Source organism: Lynx canadensis, chromosome A2, assembly GCF_007474595.2.
Source record: "Lynx canadensis isolate LIC74 chromosome A2, mLynCan4.pri.v2, whole genome shotgun sequence".
NCBI lineage: Eukaryota > Metazoa > Chordata > Mammalia > Carnivora > Felidae > Lynx > Lynx canadensis.
Window position 1 is genome coordinate 120,251,517 of NC_044304.2, and position 20,514 is coordinate 120,272,030.

Here is a 20,514-nt window from a genome sequence, read left to right on the forward strand (position 1 = left end):
GTCTAATTCCCAGAGGCTGAGAATATGGTTTCCTCAGGCCGCAGGAAGGGCGCGAACACTGCCTCCCCTTTTGAACCAATAGACAAGGTCCACTGCCACTGAATTAAGTCACATTCTGATGGCAGAAGAGGAAACTCACGTGGAAAAAGCACTAAACCCGGAGTCAGATCCTGGAGGCAAATGGGCTCAAGTGATGATGGCGAAGGTTAGAAAAACCAAAACACTGGCTTTGTATTCTGGCTCCGTCACAGCTGCTAGGTGACTCTCTAACATACAGACCACATAAGTGTCCAGTGCCCATCCACCTACTAAACATTAGCAGAGCTTATTTTTTTTTTATTTCCTTTTTTTAAAATTAAAAAAAAAATTAAAGCTTTCCTATTTTCCTCCCACACCGGTTTCCGACGGTCCGGTGTTTTACATTTCCGTCATTGTTTTTGCATCTTCTCCTATTATACTATGGCATGAGGACTACAGATGGGGAAGCTACTGCTGTGTGGTGACATTTATTGCACAAGAGATACTCCTCACTGTATCCAGAAAGGACTACTCTCCTCACTCTTTCCCTGTTTATCTTTTCAAAGTAAAGTCAACTGATATAATTGCCTTTATGTCACAGCAGTTGGGTTTCCTGGCAACTGGATTTAAATATGCATTTCTTTGCTTATTGATTTTTAGATCCCTGGACCCTACCTAGCAAATGGTATCGTCATTTATTATCTTTCTCCTCATACCACCCTCCCCCTGCCGTATTTGGGTAACTCCAGATTAAATTCTACTTTTCCTACCGCCATAAATCACAAATGTGCCTTCTAAAGTTTTGAGCATGAGGTACCTTCACACAACAAAATAAAGCCCTTGCAACTGATTACGGTGCTTACCAGGCAAAGCAACGGAAAACAAACCAATTTACGTGGCATGTGTTTTCACACAACTTAAAGAAGTAAGAAAATAAAAATATGTGTTGGTTGTCATTTAAACATTTCATCCCAACATAAATTTAATTTTTTAATGTTCATTTATTTTTGAGAGAGAGAGAAAGAGAGAGAGAGAAACAGAGAGTGAGCAGGGAAGGGACAGAGAAAGAAGGAGACACAGAATCTGAAGCAGGCTCCAGGCTCTGAGCCGGGGCTTAAACCCACGAACCATGAGATCATGACCTGAGCTGAGGTCGGACGTTTAACCGACTAAGCCACCAAGGCGCCCCTGGTCCCAACATAAATCTAAAGGACAAACAAGAAAAGGTATCAAAAGCATGACAAGTTTGGGTGAAATCAAAGTCTGTTTCATAATTTATGAGTATTCTCTTTCCCTTCTATTCATTGAAATGCTTAAAAATTAAAGGAGCCCAGAAGAAGTTCAGCTCATGAAAACATTAGTACTACTCTTGCACTTGGATTATAACTGAAACAGGAAAAATGAATACATAATGAACTCTGCAGTATAAATTGATTTTCAAATGTATGCTATTTTTATTTGTCTGTAAAGTGGTGGTTGCTTGTCTCTAGGCTACGATTACATAAAACAAATGTCCCAGGATTAGCTTCCCTCTCTTTAGTTGTATTTCACTGGGACTACTTCCTCCTTCCAGAAGCTTTTCATAGAAGGGGCGCTGGTATCCCTTCATTGTCTTCAAAGGGTTTGGAAGAAAAGTGATCACAGCGGCTTACAGTCAACAAAGGCTGACTTTTCCCATCATGCTTTGTGGAAGCTTAGAGTCCAACTAAGAAGTTGAAGAGTCAGACCCATTTAAGTGTTAAAGTTTTCTTGGACGCTAGACATTTATCAAATCTAGTTTCCTGGCCACTGTTGCCATAGCCATTTTGCCATCAGAAGATGTCATTAAGGAAAATGTCACAAGCAATTAGAATGACCACTAAAATGAGTTAGATTTGCTAGAAATATCTCCCTTTCAAATTTCTAACTCACATTCACTAATCAGGACCTGCCCATTTCTAAACGAAGATCTTTTGATAGCCTAGGATAAGTAAATAGAACTCTAATGACCTGGGTGTTAAGATTTTTCATCTGGTGGTAAAGCTGAGAAACATTAAGGTCCTGAATTCTGAAGATGCAATTAGTTGAAACTTAATGAGCTGCAGAATGATAAATGACAGGGAAATGTAACTTTATATTTACAATTTCCTGACAAGATGAACTTTCAAACACAGCAAACTGAGCCCTACCCCAGGGCAATTTAACCTTTAAAAACACAAGCATGTGGAGGTAAGTAGTGGCATTTGGAGATGCACCTCTTGAAACTGCAGTGGTCTTCCAATTTAGCAACAGAAGCAACTTCAAATCCAAGGTCACTGCTTTGATTTGGATCCAAATGACCCTTAGGTATAGAGCTGGAACTCCCGTTCATTGAAATAATGGTTTCACACAGGAAATCCACCCCCGCCCCCACCGCCACACACACACTCCCCCTCACATTCTCTCTCTCGTGCACATTTAGTCTTTGAAAATATAGCTTATATATTTTGTGGAAGGCAAGAACTATAACCAGACAGAGAAAGGGAGGTTAAAAACGTATTCAGATTTTTCTTTAAAAAAAATATTTTTGGGGGGCGCCTGGGTGGCTCAGTCGGTTAAGCGTCCGACTTCGGCTCAGGTCATGATCTCGCTGTTCGTGAGTTCAAGCCCCGCGTCGGGCTCTGTGCTGACAGCTCAGAGCCTGGAGCCTGTTTCAGATTCTGTGTCTCCCTCTCTCTCTCTGACCCTCCCCCGTTCATGCACTGTCTCTCTCTCAAAAATAAGTAAACGTTAAAAAAAATTATTAAAAAAATAAAAAAATTTTTTTTAACATTTTTATTTATTTTTGAGACAGAGAGAGACAGAGCATGAGCAGGGGAGGGGCAGACAGAGAGGGAGACACAGAATCTGAAGCAGGCCCCAGTCTCTGAGCTGTCAGCACAGAGCCCGACGCGGGGCTCGAACTCAAGGACTGTGAGATCACGACCTGAAGTCGGACGCTTAACCGACTGAGCCACTCAGGCGCCCCAAACATATTCAGATTTTTAAAGAATCATTACACAAGAACAGTGTAATTTCTTTATCAGAAAGGCCTAAGGACCAGGGCATAGGTCTACAAAGAGCAAGGTATTCAGAGCCAATAGCTCTTATAGAGTACGGGCTGCATTTCCTAGATTCTAGAGATACCCTCCACACCCTACCACATTTTATTCGTTTAAAAATCAAGATACATCTTATAATCAATGTATGGGAGTATATTTGTGTGTGTGTGTGTGTGTGTGTGTGTGTGTGTGTGTGTGATTCTGCTGAAAGAGGAAGGAACATAATACACATAATATAATCAATGGCAATCAGACCGGTGAATTATCTGCAGTTACTAAAATCAAATAGGAGCTCATTGTAAAGACCTATTATGATATAAATGAACAAACCACCTGTCTTTTTTCTCTGATTTTGTCCTTTTTCCTGCCTTTCCTTCCAAGTTTATTGCACACTATGTGGTAGTTGCTATACTAGGCAACTAAATCAGAACATTTGGTGGAGTGGGCCATGATTAGGGTTTTTGTTTTGTTGTGTTTGAGGCTCCCCAGGTGTTTCTTTTTTTTTTTAATATTTATTTATTTTTGAGAGAGAGACAGAGTGTGAGCAGGGGAGGAGTGGAGAGAGAGGCAGACACAGAATCCTACGCAGGCTCCAGGCCCTGAGCTGTCAGCACAGAGCCCGACGTGGGGCTTGAACTCATGAACCGTGAGATCACGACCTGAGCCGAAGTCGGACGCTCAACCGACTGAGCCACCCAGGCACCCCAAGCCTCCCCAGGTGCTTCTAAAGCAAAAGGAGCGATGTACCCCATAACCAACAAGGAAGTGCAGTTTCACAATGGTAAGAGAAGGGCAAATTAAAGGAAGTAAAATGTATGAAGCAACATCTACTCTCTGCCAAGCCTTTTGACCTTACTTCCTTTTTCCCATGACAATTCTTTCATCATCAAAGTTTACTGAGTGCCCGCTATATGTCAGACACAGTGCTAGGTCTTGTGTAGAGTGGTGAACAAGAAGGTAAGATGACTGCCCTAATTATGCTTATTGTCGATGAGATAAATAGAATTTTATAGCTTTGGAAGTGAAAGGGAAAATTTAAATTCTGACACTGAACACACCCGGATACCACTATCAGGGAGCTGGACTAGAATATGATTTGTAAGGTAAATTTGTTGCCCACCAATAGGCCTATAGGGCCAGGTAGGAAAAGATTATTTTGATGACCTGCTATTTCAGATTATGTCACCAATGTCTACCCGTGAGGAAGAGTGATGGAAGTCTCTGAGAGTAGATGGGTGTCTGTCTTTGCCTCCATGATAATGTCTTGCAAATCTCTGTCATATGCTGAAGGAGTTTAAAGGCATGGCCATACTAAGCAGTCCATATGCTCAAAACATGGTCAATTAAACCTCTGCAAAGCACTAATCACAGTCTAGCTCCTTCAAAATTTTATTATGAATACCATATATATATATATATATATATATATATGAATATATTATACTGTATCTGAGGTTAGGAAGCGTAATAATAAACAGACATCCACAAATGCACCAGCCATCCTAAGAACTGGTATGTTACCAATACCATTGAATGTACCCAGAGCACTTCTCTGTGCCAACCCTCTGTCTACCCCTCCAGAGAGCACCACTGTCCTGAAGTTGAGGTTTAAAATTTCCTTACTTTTGATAAAAGTTTTGCTACATATATACGTATCTCCAAATAATATATTATTTATTTTGGCGTTTATTTTGGTGTTCGTGGTTCGTTCTGTATGTATTCTTCCGTAGCTACGAGTCCTTATGTTGTTGCATTCATCTGTGGTTTATTAATTTCCTTTAATGACAAAAAATAGCCAAAACTATAAAACCCAAAAGAAAACATAGGAATAAATCTTTGTTACCTCGAGTTAGGCACTGGTTTCTTAGATATACTAGCAAAAGCATAAGTGACAAAAGAAAACAGAGACAAATTGGACTTCATCAGAATTGAAAACTTTGGGGCTTCAATGGACACCACCAAGAAAATGGAAGGCCAGTCCACAGAATGGGAGACAATATTTCCAAATCCTATGCTGGATGAAGGACTAATTAATATTCAGAATACATCAAGAACTCCCACAACTCAACAATAAAAAGGCAAATAACTCAATTAATAAATGGGTAAAGGACTTGAAGAGACATTTCTCCCAAGAATTTACAAAAATGAACAATGAAAAGCACATGGAAAGATGTTCAACATCATTAGTCATTAGAGACACGGCAGTCAAAACCACAAAGGGATAGTTCATACTAAAAATGTCAAAGTGTTGACAAAGATGTGGAGAAATTCAAACTCTCATCCATTGCTGGGGAAATTGCAAAATGGCGCAGCACTTTGGAAAGTTTGGCAGTTCTTCAAAATGTTAGATGTAGAGTTACCACATGACCCAGAAATTCCATTCCTATGGATATGGCCAAGAGAATTGAGAGAGAATTGAAAACACATGTCCACACAAAAACTTGCACATGAATGCTCATAGCAGCATTAGTCATAATAATCAAAAAGTGGGAACAACTGATGAATGGATGAATAAAATGGGGGCATATCCATGCAACGGAATATTATTTGGCAATAAAAATGAATGAAATACTGACACAAGCTACATGGATGAACCTGAAAGTATTATGCTAAGTGAACGAGGCCAGTCACAAAAGGCCACATGTTACGGGCTTCCATTTATAGAACAATGTCTAAAATAGGCGAATCCATAGAAAGGGTAGAGTAATAGTTGCTGGGAGCTGAAGAGAGGGAGAAAGTGGGCGTTACTGCTAAAAGATGAGGGATTTTTTGGGACATGACGAAAATGTTCTGAAATTAAATAGTGGTAATATCCTAAAAACCACAGATCTGAACATTTTAAATGGGTAAATTCTGCAGTATGTGAAGTGTATCCTCAATAAAGCTGTTATATAGTACAAAGAATTTCTGTGTACCCTTTATGTAGCCTTCAAATTATTAACATCTAACATAATCACCATGAACTCATTAAGGCCAGAAAGTTAATATTGACATAAACCATTTCCTATTCTACAGATTTTATTCAAAATTTTCCATTTGTCACCTAATAAGCTTTTTAGGGTCCTAGATCCAATAAAAGGTCATGCATTGTATGTATTTAGGTTTCAAGTCTCCTTAGTCCCTCAGGTTGGGTTTTGTTTGTTTTCTTTTCTTCTTTCTCTCTTCCTTCCTTCCTTCCTTCCTTCCTTCCTTCCTTCCTTCCTTCCTTCCTTCCTTCTCTCTCCTCCTCCTTCTTTCTCAACCTTCTTCCTCTTCTTTCTCTTCATCCTCTTCCTCTTCTCCTTCTTCATCTTTGGTTTTTCGTGACCTTTTGACCAGTACTAGCAATTATTTTGTGAAATGTCCCCCAATTTTAGTTTGCCTGGTGTTTCCTCATGATCAAATTCCTCTTAGACATTTTTTGAAAGAATATCACATTAGTGTTATTGTGTCTTCTTAGTACAATACATCAGAGGCATATAATATTGATCTGTCTCATTAATGGTAATGTTAACTGAGATCATTTGGTTCCTACATGCCAGGTTTCTTTACTGTGAAGTTACTAATTTTTTCCTTTCATCATAAATATTTTGAAGGGGAATATTTGAGACGACATTGATACCCTGTTTCTCATCATAGTTTCACTCACTGAATTTAGCATCCATTAGTGACTCTTGCCTGAAACAACTATTACTGTACTATTTGCCAAATAACGATTCCATTATTCCTTATACATTTAGTAATGGGAATATCCCTCCATTCATTTTTTAATTCATTTGTTTATACCATAATGGACTCTGATTCTAAAGCAATGTGTATTCTGTTTTATGAAACAGAATAATCCTTATTGTAGGCTTTTGGTAGATTTTTTATCAAGTCAAGGAAGTCTCATACTGTGCTAGGCTGAATAATCGCCCCTTCTCAAAGATACTCAATCCTAATCTCTGGTACCTGTAAATGTTACTTTATGTAGCAAATAAAAAAGGAAGAAAGGAACGAAGGAACAAAGGAGGAAGACAAACTTTGCAGATGTGACTAAATTAAGCATTTCGGGAGATTATCCTGGATTATCCAGAATGTCCCTAAATGCAGTCCCTAAAATGCCTCCTTATAAGAGGGAGGCAGAAGGATATTTGACCATAGACCAGGAGAAGTCAATGTGACCACAGAGACAGAGATTAGAATGATGTGGCCACAAGCCAAGGAATGCTAAGAGCCACCAGAAACTGGAAGTGACAAGGAATGTATTATCCCACAGAGCCTCTAAAGGGAATGGGTCCTTGCTGACACTTTGATTTCTATTCTCCAGAACTATGAGAAAATACATTTCTGTAGTTTATGCCATCAAGTCTGTGGTAATGGTATTATAGTAGCCATAAGAAACGAATACGGATACTGTTACTAGTTTGCCAAAAATCTTCTCGTAAGTGCATTTTAATTCTATCAAATCCACTTTTCGCATCTATTTAGATGAAACAAAAATGTTTTTCTTTTTTAAAATTTTAGTGTGGTGGGGCACCCGGGTGGCTCAGTCCGTTAAGTGTCCAACTTCAGCTCAGGTCATGATTTTGCAGTTTGTGAGTTTGAGCTGCATCTCAGGCTCTGTGCTGCCAGCTCAGAGCCTGAACCGTGATCTGGATTCTGTGTCTGCCTCTCTCTCTGCCCCTCTCCTGCTTGCACTCTGTCTCTGTCTCTCTCAAAAATAAACATTTAAAAAAGTTAAAATTTTAGTGTGGTGAATTTTACGATAGAATTTCTTTTCTTTTTTTAAAATTTTTAATGTTTACTCAGTTTTGAGAGAGAGAGAGAGACAGAGTGTGAGTGGGGGTGGGGGCGGGTAGCAGAGATAGAGGGAGACACAGAATCCAAAGCAGGCTCCAGGCTCTCAGCTGTCAGCACAGAGCCCGATGTGGGGCTCGAACCCATGGACCTTGCAATCATAACCTGAGCTGAAGTGGGCTGCTTAACCGACTGAGCCACCCAGGTGTCCCTATGATAGAATTTCTAATACAAAAGTGTCCTTGTATACACGGGATCAACTAAACTTGACCTTTTTTATTCATTGGTAGATCAGGTTGTTTTAACATCCTGTTTAGGATTTTTACATACATGCCCGTAAGTGAGATTGTTCTAGAGTTTTCCATCTTCTTCCTTAAATGTTTTTGATAACAACATGATAGTGCCCTAGAACAATTTGAGTAGTATTTTCTTTTTTTCTGTTCTCTGTAAAAAAGTCTGTATAAAATTGGATTAATCTATTTCATGAAAGGCAGAATTTATGTTGGTATGGTGTTTTTTTGTGGTGCAATTTTCACCTATTGACTCAATTTATTCAATGGTTAAGGACTATTATGGTTTTCTATTTCTCCTTGAATCAGTGTTTGTAAATTCTATTTTCCAAGAATTCTGCCCATTTTATCTGCTTAAAATTTGTTGCCATAAGTTTTTTTTCTAGTGATACTGCATTACGTTTTAAATCACTATACATGTAGTTTTCATCCTTTTTTGAACGTTACATTTTTGATACCTCAGTTACACAGATTTACATTTTCATTTGTATTTTTTGACATTTTAACGTATACTGTTATTTTTGGTTTCTAAACTAATTGTATATGGGCAGAGAATATGGGCTGTATGATGCAAATTCTTTAAAATATTTGAGACTTGCTGATTATGACGTTTAGAGATTTATATACATTCATTAAATCAAGCTCACTAATCATATTGTTCAACTCTTCTCTGTCTTACTGTGTTCCATTTTGGTTAATTTCTTCTAACCCGTGAATCTTATTGGCAGCAATGTCTAATCTGTTCTTTATCGCAAGCACTGGGCTTTAAATACAACAACTGTATTTTTCATTTGTAACAGCTCTTACTGGTTCTCCTTCAAATTGGCCTAGCCCTACTTGATGGTTCCTTGTTCACTGCTTATTTTAAACTCCATTTCTATGCGTGTAAATATTTCATACCTAGTTATTCTTTATTCTGTGCCTCATATTTCCTACATCGGAGGTGCCTTGGATAGCTCCACATTTTATAATTGCTTCCGCTTATCCTTAGCAATGGGTAGCCTGTTTCCCAGCACACTGGGTGATTTTTGATTATGAGATTACATTTGTGTCAAACTTAGCTAACAAAAATCTGAAAGATTTTGTTTTTCTTTTCTGTTTTTTTTTTTTTTTTCCGTTTTGTTTTGTTTTGTTTTTCGCTTTGAGGTCTCCTTCGGTTAAAAGCATCGCAATCACGTTTGTTGTAATTTGCTCTCAATTTAGTTTTATTTCAACGAAGGGGTCTTTCAGTGTCTACTTTATCATTGTGCTGGAAGCAGAAAATGAGTCTACCTTTTATCAACTCTACTGGTAACTATCTTTTTCACTAGGCAGACAATCAAGTCTTTTCGCTTTTTAACTCGTAAGCTTTCCTTCTTAGAGCAGTTTCGGCATACAGCAAAATACAACAGACAAATCCATTACATCCCCTGTCCCCACGTACGCACAAACTCCCCCACCATCGACTTCCCCCACCACAGCGGTACATTCGTTACAACACATGAACCTACACTAATACATCATTATCACTCAAAGCCCCTAGTTTACATTAGGGTTCACTTGCAGTATTGTGTATTCTATGGATTTTGACGAATGTATAATGACATGTCTCCATCACTGTAAGATCATACAGAATAGTTCCGCTGCCCTAAAGATCTTCTACACCCTGCCTATTCACCTCACCCTCCTCCCTAACCCCTGGCAAGAAGTGAACCCGTTACTGTCTCCATACTTTTGTCCTTTTCAGAATCTCATATAGTTGGAACATACCGTATGTAGCTTTCTCATACTGACTTCTTTCATTTAAGTTTCCTCTATGTCTTTTCATGGCTTGATAGCTCATTCTTTTTAGCGCTGAGTAATACTGTCCATTGTCTACACTACAGGTCACCTGCTCACCTACTAAAGGGCAACCTGTTGCTTCTAAGTTTTGGCAATCATGAATAACGCTGCTACAAACATCTGCATGAAGGGTTTTGTGTGGACATGAGTTTTCAACTCACTTGGGTAAATACCCAAGAATATGATTAGTGCATCATACGGTAAGAGTTGTTTAGTTTTACAGCAAACACACAAATGGACTGCCAAGGTTCTGTACAAATTTGCATTCCCACCAGCAATGAATAAGAGTTCCTATTACTCCATATCCTCCCTAGCACTTGGTGTTGTCAGTGTTTTGGATTTGGGTCATTTTAATAGGTATGTAGTGGTATCTTATGGTTTAAATTTGCAATTCCCTAATGGCATATATCGTGTTGAACATGTCTGCATATGCGTTCATCCCACCTGCATATCTTCTTGAGTGAGGTGAAGGTCTTAAGACTAGGCCTGGTGGTTCAGTTGGTTAAGCATTGGACTTTGGTTCAGGTCATGATCTCATGGTTCATGGATTTGAGCCCTGGGTCAGGCTCTGTGCTGACAGCTCAGAGCCAGAGGCCTGCTTCAGATTCTGTGTCTCCCTCTCTCTCTGCCTCTCCCCCGCTCAAACCCTCTCTCTGACTCTCAAAAATGCATAAACATTAAAAAAAAATTTTTAATTAAAAAACAAAAAGAGGGGCGCCTGGGTGGCGCAGTCGGTTGAGCGTCCGACTTCAGCCAGGTCACGATCTCGCGGTCCGTGAGTTCGAGCCCCGCGTCGGGCTCTGGGCTGATGGCTCAGAGCCTGGAGCCTGTTTCCGATTCTGTGTCTCCCTCTCTCTCTGCCCCTCCCCCGTTCATGCTCTGTCTCTCTCTGTCCCAAAAATAAATAAACGTTGGAAAAAAAAAAAAAATTAAAAAAAAAATAAAATAAAAAACAAAAAGATTTGGGTCCATTAAAGTCTTTGACTATTTTTTTTTTAATGGGGTTGTTCATTTTCTTATTGTAAAAACTTACAGTGCAGGCTTTCCTACCCTGGCATTGGTTCCTATGGAAGTTTCTGCTTGGATTAAGTTGTGGTATTGGCCTCTTTCTAATTTGTGGAGAAGTGGTTTGCCCTCTGACCTCACTCCTCTCACAGATCTAAGACGAGTTGTTGACTTTTCAGTTTGTTTAACTTTTTACTTGTTCTTGGGATCGAGTGGTAACTTCTAAGCTCCTTACATGCTGGACTAGAAACCAAAAGTCTGTTAAGTCTTTCTTATTTTTGTGTTTTCCAGGGTTTCCTATATAACTTTTATATATAGCACATGCTTAAGGACTTTTGCTAAAATTTGTTGAGCATCATTGATAATAGCTTATATTTTCAAGTACTTTCTAACCATTAGTCACTGTTCTAAGTGTTTTCACATACGTAATCTATTTACGTTCTCACAAGAACTCACCTACAAGTGCTATGATTATTCTCCTTTTATGGATGAGAAAGCTGAAGAACAGAGAGTTTAAGTATCTTCCTCCGAGGGGACACAGCCAGTGAATGGGGAACCAGAATTCAAACTCAAAATGTTTGAGAACCCATGCTCATAACCACCATTCTCTACAACACAGCTGACTCCTAAAATTCCTGATAATATTGTGACTTCGATTTAATCACGAAGAATTCCAATAGTCCAAGAGATTATTTCTCTTCCTAGTTATTTTGAAAACTGCTAATATATTTCAATTTACTGCCCAAAGATCTGAAGTTAATGAAAGAGAATGACTTTGAATACACATTCCCTGTAAGGCATTGCCAGAAAATGATTATATGTTTATGCAGTCCACACAGAAACTGATGTGGCCAGGAGTTCTTAGTTCCCAGAAACTGTCGAAGGTCTCCTCAGTCCATCAGAGATACTTCGTGTTGCCTAAAGTGAATCTAATACCAGAAAAAGACCTCCAAGTTCCTATGAATAGAAACATGTGCACTGTTTTCTATGACAAATTAGCACTGAGACTTGCATAAATATAACTTTGAGGGTACTAATGTTTTAAGCCAACGTAGGTTGTTCTGATTCTATTGCATATACATTGAGGTTCACCACCATTAACAGACAAGCCAAAGATCATCGTTGCCCTGGAGGCAACCTCAGCTGTAGCAAAATACATAGTCTGCTTTAGAAGCACCATTTTGTAGTCTGCCCATTTTGTTCTTTCTTTTTTTTTTATCTTTTAAAAAAAAATTTTTTTTAAAGCTTATTTACTTTTGAGACAGAGAGAGACAGAGCATGAACAGGGGAGGAGCAGAGAGAGAGGGAGACACAGAATCCGAAACAGGCTCCAGGCTCTGAGCTGTCAGCACAGAGTCCGACGCAGGGCTCGAACTCACGGACCGTGAGATCGTGACCCGAGCCGAAGTCGGACGCTTACCCAACCAAGCCACCCAGGCGCCCTTGTTCTCTTTCTTTATGGAAACATGGTTTATCTGTACCACTAATCTATTCTCTTTTTTATCTAACAACTTATTCAGAGCTTCAAGTCTCAAAAATATTCTGATTTCATTAAAATTTATATTGGTTGGTTTAAGACACATGGGAAACAAGGACAGAGAAGTCTACATATCAAAATATTGGGTTGTTTTTAGTCAATATAGTCTTTATCAGTTAAGATAAATGGATACTCCACGGATACTCTATGGCAATTAGCCAATATCAGGAGAGTTTATATTCTCAGGGGAGATGCACAGTCCACCCTATCCTCACGTGGTTGAGAAAAGAACCATATTCTAGTTAAATGTATACAGTGAGAAAATGTATCTCCCAAGGGCACAAAAAATGTACAAACTTCCTTATTTGCTCTCCCCTCAAAAAAACCCACTTTGCATTCTTTGATGTTATATTATAGTCTATTGTTTATGCCTTGAAAACACAAGCGTTCAGCTCTTTATGGCCTAATAAATTTGTAGATAAAATCTAATGATTTATGGAAAAGTTCATAAGATATATTTTTGATGTATCACTAATTTATGGAACTTATTTTTCATTCATTCATTCATTCATTCATTCATTCTTTAGATCTGCTCCAGTGCTGGAAATGACAGCCTGTAATGGCAGTCCAGTGTTCTAAGTGTGCCCATAGTTGTAGAGACAACATGGTCTGAGAGCTTGCAGAAGAGGACGCCCAGCTAAGTGCTTTAAACAGGTGTGCAGAGAAGTCTCCAACTGGCAAGCATGAAGGACCCCCCAAAAGAACCAAACACTAGGACGGTTGAAATTCTGACCTCATCCAGCCAGACCCTTTCTTTCCTAGAAAGCATTTCATAAAGTTCTGCAAATTTGTAATGCATTTGTAGACTGCATGGCATCGGCCTTAGATTATTTTCAGTAAAGGCTGTATGTATGTCTAGGGACTCAAATCATCAAAAAAAAAAAAAATGGGGCCTTCTAGGTCTGGCATATTTCAAAACACAATCTAGTAAGGGTACGTGTGGTGATGGACTCCCTTACACAGTAATGACAGCTGTAGCGTGAATAATCCTGAGGGAAAGTATTCCTAATAGAGACATCATAGACCTGTGTATTCCTCATGCAGAAAATGGTCGTAAAGGGTTTGGCTCAAATTAAAGCAATATATTTGGAGAATTTTTTGACCAGTGGAACTAAAGTATCCTGAGGTGAGGTTGCCTTTTTTCTAATTTATACAATTTGTGCTGGAGACCAGCTGCCCTGTTTTTGGCTTATCTCAAACATTACTCTTGCATCTGCCAGGAAATAGAGAGGAAGTGGATCACCTCGGGTGGTGATCTCGATCATGAGCACACTTACCCTGCAGAGCTGGCCCATATACCACGCCTGGGACAGATGATAAGAGCCCAAGAAGATCAGAGAAGGAAGTGAGAATAAAGGAGCAGCAAAGAAATTCACAGGCTGACTCTTCCCTCCATCACTTGCTCTTGGTGCCCATCCCTCACGGTGAGAATTCTAGGATCCATGACCCCTTTGCCTGAAGTTTCAGGGCTTCACGCTTTCACTTTCCTTTGGTACATCCAGCACCAAATCAGGCAGAACATCTCAGACAACGAAGTACTTGAATTTACACTCCTCAAGACAGAGACTCTTTCTCATTCATTGTTTCAACTTGACAGCCTAGCACGCTCTTGGGCTTAACGTAGATACTGAAAAAATGGTGGCTAAGCAATGGGAATGAATACAATTATTAGGTAAAATGCATCTTTTGGAATAACCAGTTGGCTGCATTTATTCCTGACTTCGTGGGGATTAATATTATAAAGCAGGCAATAAGGCAAAACCGGCTTCCACAGGCCAATCAACTTCTTGGCTCTGCTGTACTTCTTTTCTCAAGAAATGATGAGAGGTGGCATGTGCCAAAGAGAATTCCATTTTCAGGAACTATCAGGGGACAGTGATCTAATTAGAAGGAAAAAAAAACTTAATTCAACGAAATCAAACAGTAGGGGAGCTGTTATTTACATTTGTAAAATATCTTAAAGATAAAAACATGGCGGACGTCAAATTACAAACAAAAGAAAGTCACCTCTGCTCTAGATAATCTAAAAAGTTCTTGAAATCAACAGTAAAAGAAGTAACCCTCTTACCTTATAATTATCCATGATTTCAGCTAACCATAGCTTAACAGACTTTACTGTATCTTCTCGCATGTACTTTTCAACTTGGGATCCATCACTAAAAGTCCGGTTTCCCACGTGGATGGCTTGTCTCACTTGTGGGAGGGACAAAAATTTCCCATAGTAATTTTGGTCCTCGGGTTCCTGGCGGAAGGAGACATCAGAAAAATATCAGAGAACATGACTTGGTGACAGGAACAACGTGCTGGGAAAGCTTCAAATTTCTCAGAACATAAACCATCATGAACAAGATGAGACATGGCTGTTAACTCTGGTCTCCACCCTGACATTTTTAACTTGGGGGTTGTGAGGTAATTTAAATGTTACTGACAATAAAACTGGATGATCTGATACCTTCAGAGCCTAATAGCCAATTTGCAAATGCTCGATTTTCCTTTCTCAGTAACAAAACTTCTGCAGTCTATGACTCCAATCAACAGCCCCGATTGAGGCCAAGACCGGAAAAACGGAAGAGGTGAGATTATCAAAAGCCATTTGCTTCTTGTCGGAGGCTCTTCAGGAGGAGGGTCAAATAGACCACAGGAGCCGGGGTGGTGGCATGGCGGACTAAAAGCTGGGCTTTCTTTTGCATGTTCTTCTGTTTATTAAAACCATACATAGAAAATAATCAGCTAACCATAATTGAAAGGGGGAAATATACCAAGTGTAAAAACAGATGATACCTTATGAAGGACATCAGACAAAAGAAAAGTCGCCCATGATCCTTATTTAAAAAAAAAAAATATTGCATAAAAGTCTGTGGTATTGAAAAGTCTGTGATATTCATCATACTAAAAGACAAAGAAGTGCTATTTTAAAAAATGACAAAAATCATAAAAAAACTTAGAGTTTGAGATCAATAATTTTGTGCATCATCAATTTATGCTAATTTGTTGAATACATTAGTTTGTAAGGAAAAAAGAAATGTAATTACATTCTGTTTCTCTCTTGCCTACCATATGTTTTCCTCTTGGTAGACTCTAGATCCAAAACCACAGGGTTAGCAAATTCTATTGAAATTAGCTTTGTATTTTATTTATGAAATAGTTAATAAATAAGGCAATTTTAAAAACAAGATACATTGTCATATACACTAGACAAAGATTGTACAAATCCAAATCCCCACTTTGGCTCCCTTGGTTATATTTGATTAATTCTTCACAAAAGACATCAACTTTGGCCTGCTTTTATGAAAGAAAACTACTTGAATACTTTAAGAAATATTCCAGAAAGCTTGAAGTGAGGGCCATACTAAGCGCACAAACCTTCTTAAGTTAAAAGTAAAACAAAGCAAATATTTTTTTTTTTTTTTAATTTTTTTTTTCAATGTTTATTTATTTTTGGGACAGAGAGAGACAGAGCATGAACAGGAGAGGGGCAGAGAGAGAGGGAGACACAGAATCGGAAACAGGCTCCAGGCTCTGAGCCATCAGCCCAGAGCCTGACGCGGGGCTCGAACTCCCGAACCGCGAGATCGTGACCTGGTTGAAGTCGGACGCTTAACCGACTGCGCCACCCAGGAGCCCCAAAGCAAATATTTTCATAAAGGCTTTGGCAGTTTTGATTATCCAAGCTGCCTTAAGTACAGAACAAATAATGTGGACACTTTCAAGAAATTCACTACAGTCTTGGCGTTCTGGAACCTAATACCCAGAACTGCAATACTGGCCTATCCTTGACAAAAGAACTTTTATATCACAAGTTCTACTGGGGGGAAACTGTTAATCAGAGATTGTTCTGAGTTATCTGGAATATCATACATTCTTGATGGTCAGATTATAACATATACAACATCAGTGGGGGAAAAAAATCCTACAGATTAGTAGACCAAATAATGCACTACAGTTAGGACATATTTATCTAGTATAAAGTCAGCTATAGTATTTCTCTCTCTCTTTTTTTTTTAATATATGAAATTCATTGTCAGATTGGTTTCCATACAACACCCAGTGCTCATCCCAAAAGATGCCCTCTTCAATACCCATCACCTACCCCCCCTCCTTCCCACCCCCCTTCCCAGCTATAGTATTTCTCAAGTCGAAGGACGTTTGGTGTTACCAAAAGGTTTAAGCAAACACTAGTATAGTTTGTAAACTGTTGCACTCATTACCTTGCACTGTAACAGGTTATAGTAACTAGGACATCCTGTGACATTCTGGAAGTAAGAAGGGCTGTTTGTTAAGTCACCATCTAGTAGTTTATCCAGTACCTAGGTCGGGAGAGAGGGAAGAAACAATGAAAACATCAGGGTAGGTAAAAACGTACAGACATTTGTCATTGCGTTGACACTCCTCCATTGTTTTGTTCAACAACCTTTTATTGCACATCTTCTCTGTGCTAGACACTGTCTCAGGCATTGGGGACACGGCCCTGTGAACACGACAGAGCAAAAGTCCTCCCTAATGTAGCTTATATTCTAGAGGAGGACAATAAGCAAGCATTCATAGGAAAAACATGCAGTAAGGTAAGCGTGAGAAGTCCTAAGGAGAAAAGTAAAGAGAAGAAGAGTAGGGAATGTCATGGGGGTGTGTGGGCCTGTGTGTGTGTGTGTGTGTGTGTGTGTGTGTGTGTGTGTGTAAGCACGGATGCCGCGGGGAGGAGGAAACAGAGGTCTCACTGAGAAAGTGGCGTTTGAGTAAACACCTGTTGGAAGGAAGGAAGTGGACCATGGAGACATCTAGGGAAATAACACTCCAGGCAGGGGAAACAGTGAGCCCAAAGGCCCGACTGTGGGAGTGAGCTTGTCGGGAAGGACAGCCGTAACACGGATGGCTGACCACTCACCCACAGTTTGAGGAGAGAGGGCAGAGGTTATGGACAAATGCGCAGGTGCTTGGAGTTCGTGGAAGTTCCCTTTGGACTCCTGACCTTAAAAAGTGGTCATCACCGGAGGTGAGAGCAGTGGTTGTGTGCTCTTCTCCAGTCACGTGCAGCTGCACAGAAGCAGGTGTGGGGTGCTAGAGTGGCACTTGTAGCCAGGATGGCGGTCCAGCCAAAGGAGGTGGACTGACCTTGAATTTCAGTCGGGTAATTAGAGAAGCTAAGATTTAGAGGGGTTAAGGATCATGAAACTGTAGTAGGATCAATGGACCGGAAGACAGTGGGGTTGCAGGATGGTTATTTGAGTTTGTATATTCAGAAAAGTGAGCTGGCACAATGGCAATCTGAGATCGTGGAGTGATTTTCAGATTTGTTTTTGGGAGGGGGACTGAACAGCTAAGGTAAAGAGGAGAACAAGATCACTAAAAGAGAGGAAGCTAAAGAACTAAGGGGCCAGGTATTAAAAGGGTCATTCATGTGGATACTGTGATCACTAGAAACAATGGCAAGCATGATACCCTTGAGAGAGAAGGACAGTGAGGCAGGAGCTACAATACTCAGAGGATGAGAAGGAGAAAGCCAGAGGGTTGTAGGTAACTACAACAAGAAGTGGTGGGTGGTGGGGCGCCTGGGTGGCTCAGTCAGTTAAGCGTCCGACTTCAGCTCAGGTCATGATCTCGCAGTCTGTGAGTCTGAGCCCCGCGTCGGGCTCTGCACTGACAGCTCAGAGCCTGGAGCCTGCTGCGGATTCTGTGTCTCCCCCCACTCTCTCTGTTCCTCCCCCCACCTCTCAAAAATAAACATTAAAAAAAAAAAGTGGTGGGTGGTATCATGTGAGGATATGAGAGTCAACACTCAGAGCTTCCAGAAGGATATGATCTGGAAGTAGCACTGAGGAGCAAGGACACCCCCTCTAACCTCCTAACCAAGTGCCTTACAGAGTAGGTAAGAAAGAACCCAGCCCCTGTGTGGTGGGGGGGGGGGGTGAGAGCGGCAGCAGCAGGGCTGAAGCAGGCTGTGGGGTAGGGCAAGAAGATGAAAGGGATTGTCATAAAAGAGATTGAGAACACTGGGACGTTTTGGGATGAGGAAATTGAGTCTGTAAGGAGCTCTTGTAAAAGGATGAATTCGGCACATTTTCAAAATCGACGATCAGGTGCGATTTTAGGTTTTCTTACAAGGTAAGAATATAGGTTACCACTATCCTAGTTCTACAGGGGAGGAAACAGGCACACAGACGTTAAGCCACTTGCCAAGGACGCCTTACTAATAACGTCAGACTTGAGATTCAAGCCCAGGCCACGCCTCTTCAGCCCATGTGTTCTACCACACACACCCTAGCTCCCCAAGGGTCACACTGAGGTCTCTCGTAGTCTTCAATTCTTTCTGTCCATGCTCTTGGGTTTAATACAAAATTTTATTATTGTATTCGATTAGTTTTCTGCATCAAAGTTAATTAATCCAAGTTACTGGGGCCACAGGCCTAGGCACCATGTATGAAAAGGATCATCGCTGTAGAAAGGAGAGGAGGCAGTAAGTATGCTCCAGCAATGCCACGGTCGCTCAGGACCACTGGCTCTGGCTGTGCAGATTGTGCACGTCATGGGGATGCCTGGTGGAGGGGTGAGAAGGGCCGGAGAACCAGCCAAAGTTCTGTTGCCAAGCTGGATAACTAGGTTTGGGCTGCATTTGGAGAAACAGCCATTGTGTGAGCCATCTCATGGCTCACGTATGAGACAGCTCATACAATGGTGGCGTCCACTTGCCAAGCCCTGAATCCATAGGACTATGTCAGCCCAGAGGGAGACGCCTTTTTCTAAATTGTCCACCCAGAGGGAACACTGTAGGCCAGCAGTAGTCCTGAATGGAAGCAGCATTTGGGGTATTTATCTTTAGAAATGATCAACGCCAACGGAAGATGAATTCAATCCTTAAGCATGGATCTGATTTCAGAGTAAAAAATCATTTGTTATCAAACAAATAAAGAAGGTGGGTGGTCCAGACCTGTGAAATCCAGTTTCTGGTTGAAACTTGCTTCACAAAAAGAACTCTGTGATCCAGAACATTGTCATGATAAGGGAGACAATACAGGACCAGAGACGGGCCACTGTGCACCTTGCAGAATGTCTAAATGTCCCAGGATATTTATTTTTATCTTTTTATTTAAAAAATTTCTCTTAATGTTTACTCATCGTTGAGAGAGAAAGAGCATGAGCAGGGGAGGGGCAGTGAGAGAGGGAGACACACAGAATCTGAAGCAGGCTCTAGGCTCCACACTGTCAGCACAGAGCCCGGCATGGGGCTCAAACTCACAGACCACGAGATCATGAGACCTGAGCCGAAGTCAGTGCTTAACCGATTGAGCCACCCAGGTGCCCCTGTCCCAGGATTTTTATAGACTGCCTGAAAGTTAGCCACAGGAGAAATACTGGGGTGGGAATGGTGTTGGGGCGGGGGTGGATTCTAGCTCTAGGCCTTCCAGAATCTATTAAGTGGCTTCTGGCAATTAAAGGCAGGCCCTCTGGGCCTTAGCCTCCTCCCCAAGGAAGTGTGGACGTGTGTGTGTGTGTGTGTGTGTGTGTGTGTGTGTAAGGGCAGAGGATGATCTATAAAGTTCCCTCCAGCTCTGAGTTACTGCTCTTTGATTAACTAAATCATTTTAAGGGACCAGAGCATCAAACAGGCTCTATTATTTAGGCCTGTGATTTTGACATTTGTATTCTCTCGGGTCTCAGGATTTCTTGGGAGACTTCTATTGCATATACTGAAACACATTTGACGAGTACTTGCTTACTTTCCCAAGTGCCATTTTATCTATTTCCCTTGAAAAGAACAAAGGTTTTTTTGTTAATTCATCACTCCAAATATTGGACCGATGGTCACAGAGACATTGCATACCTTCAAAGATTTCAGGTTTTGTTGTTGTTTTTGTTTTCGTTTGTTTTGTACTGTATTTTGGTGCTTTCTGCATTTTTTTTCCTGATGAATCTAGTTTGGCAGAAACTCTAACCTTACAGGGCGTCTCCTCATTACCTCCGAATGCAAAGAATAACCTGAACTTGTCAACTGTTTCACTAAACCTGTGGGTGCTCAGGCTACCGCATCATG

General features: G+C 40.5%; 1 protein-coding gene across 1 annotated transcript in view; it reads right to left on the reverse strand.

Annotated features, from left to right (window-relative positions):
• CPVL (carboxypeptidase vitellogenic like) overlaps nucleotides 1-20,514 on the reverse strand; it is a 114,035-nt gene that overhangs the window by 44,994 nt on the left and 48,527 nt on the right. The window contains exons 9-10 of the mRNA XM_030295166.1: nucleotides 16,697-16,795; nucleotides 14,557-14,730 (exon numbers count right to left, since the gene is read on the reverse strand). Coding sequence (XP_030151026.1) covers nucleotides 14,557-14,730; nucleotides 16,697-16,795 — 273 coding nt within the window. The remainder of the gene's footprint in view (nucleotides 1-14,556; nucleotides 14,731-16,696; nucleotides 16,796-20,514) is intronic.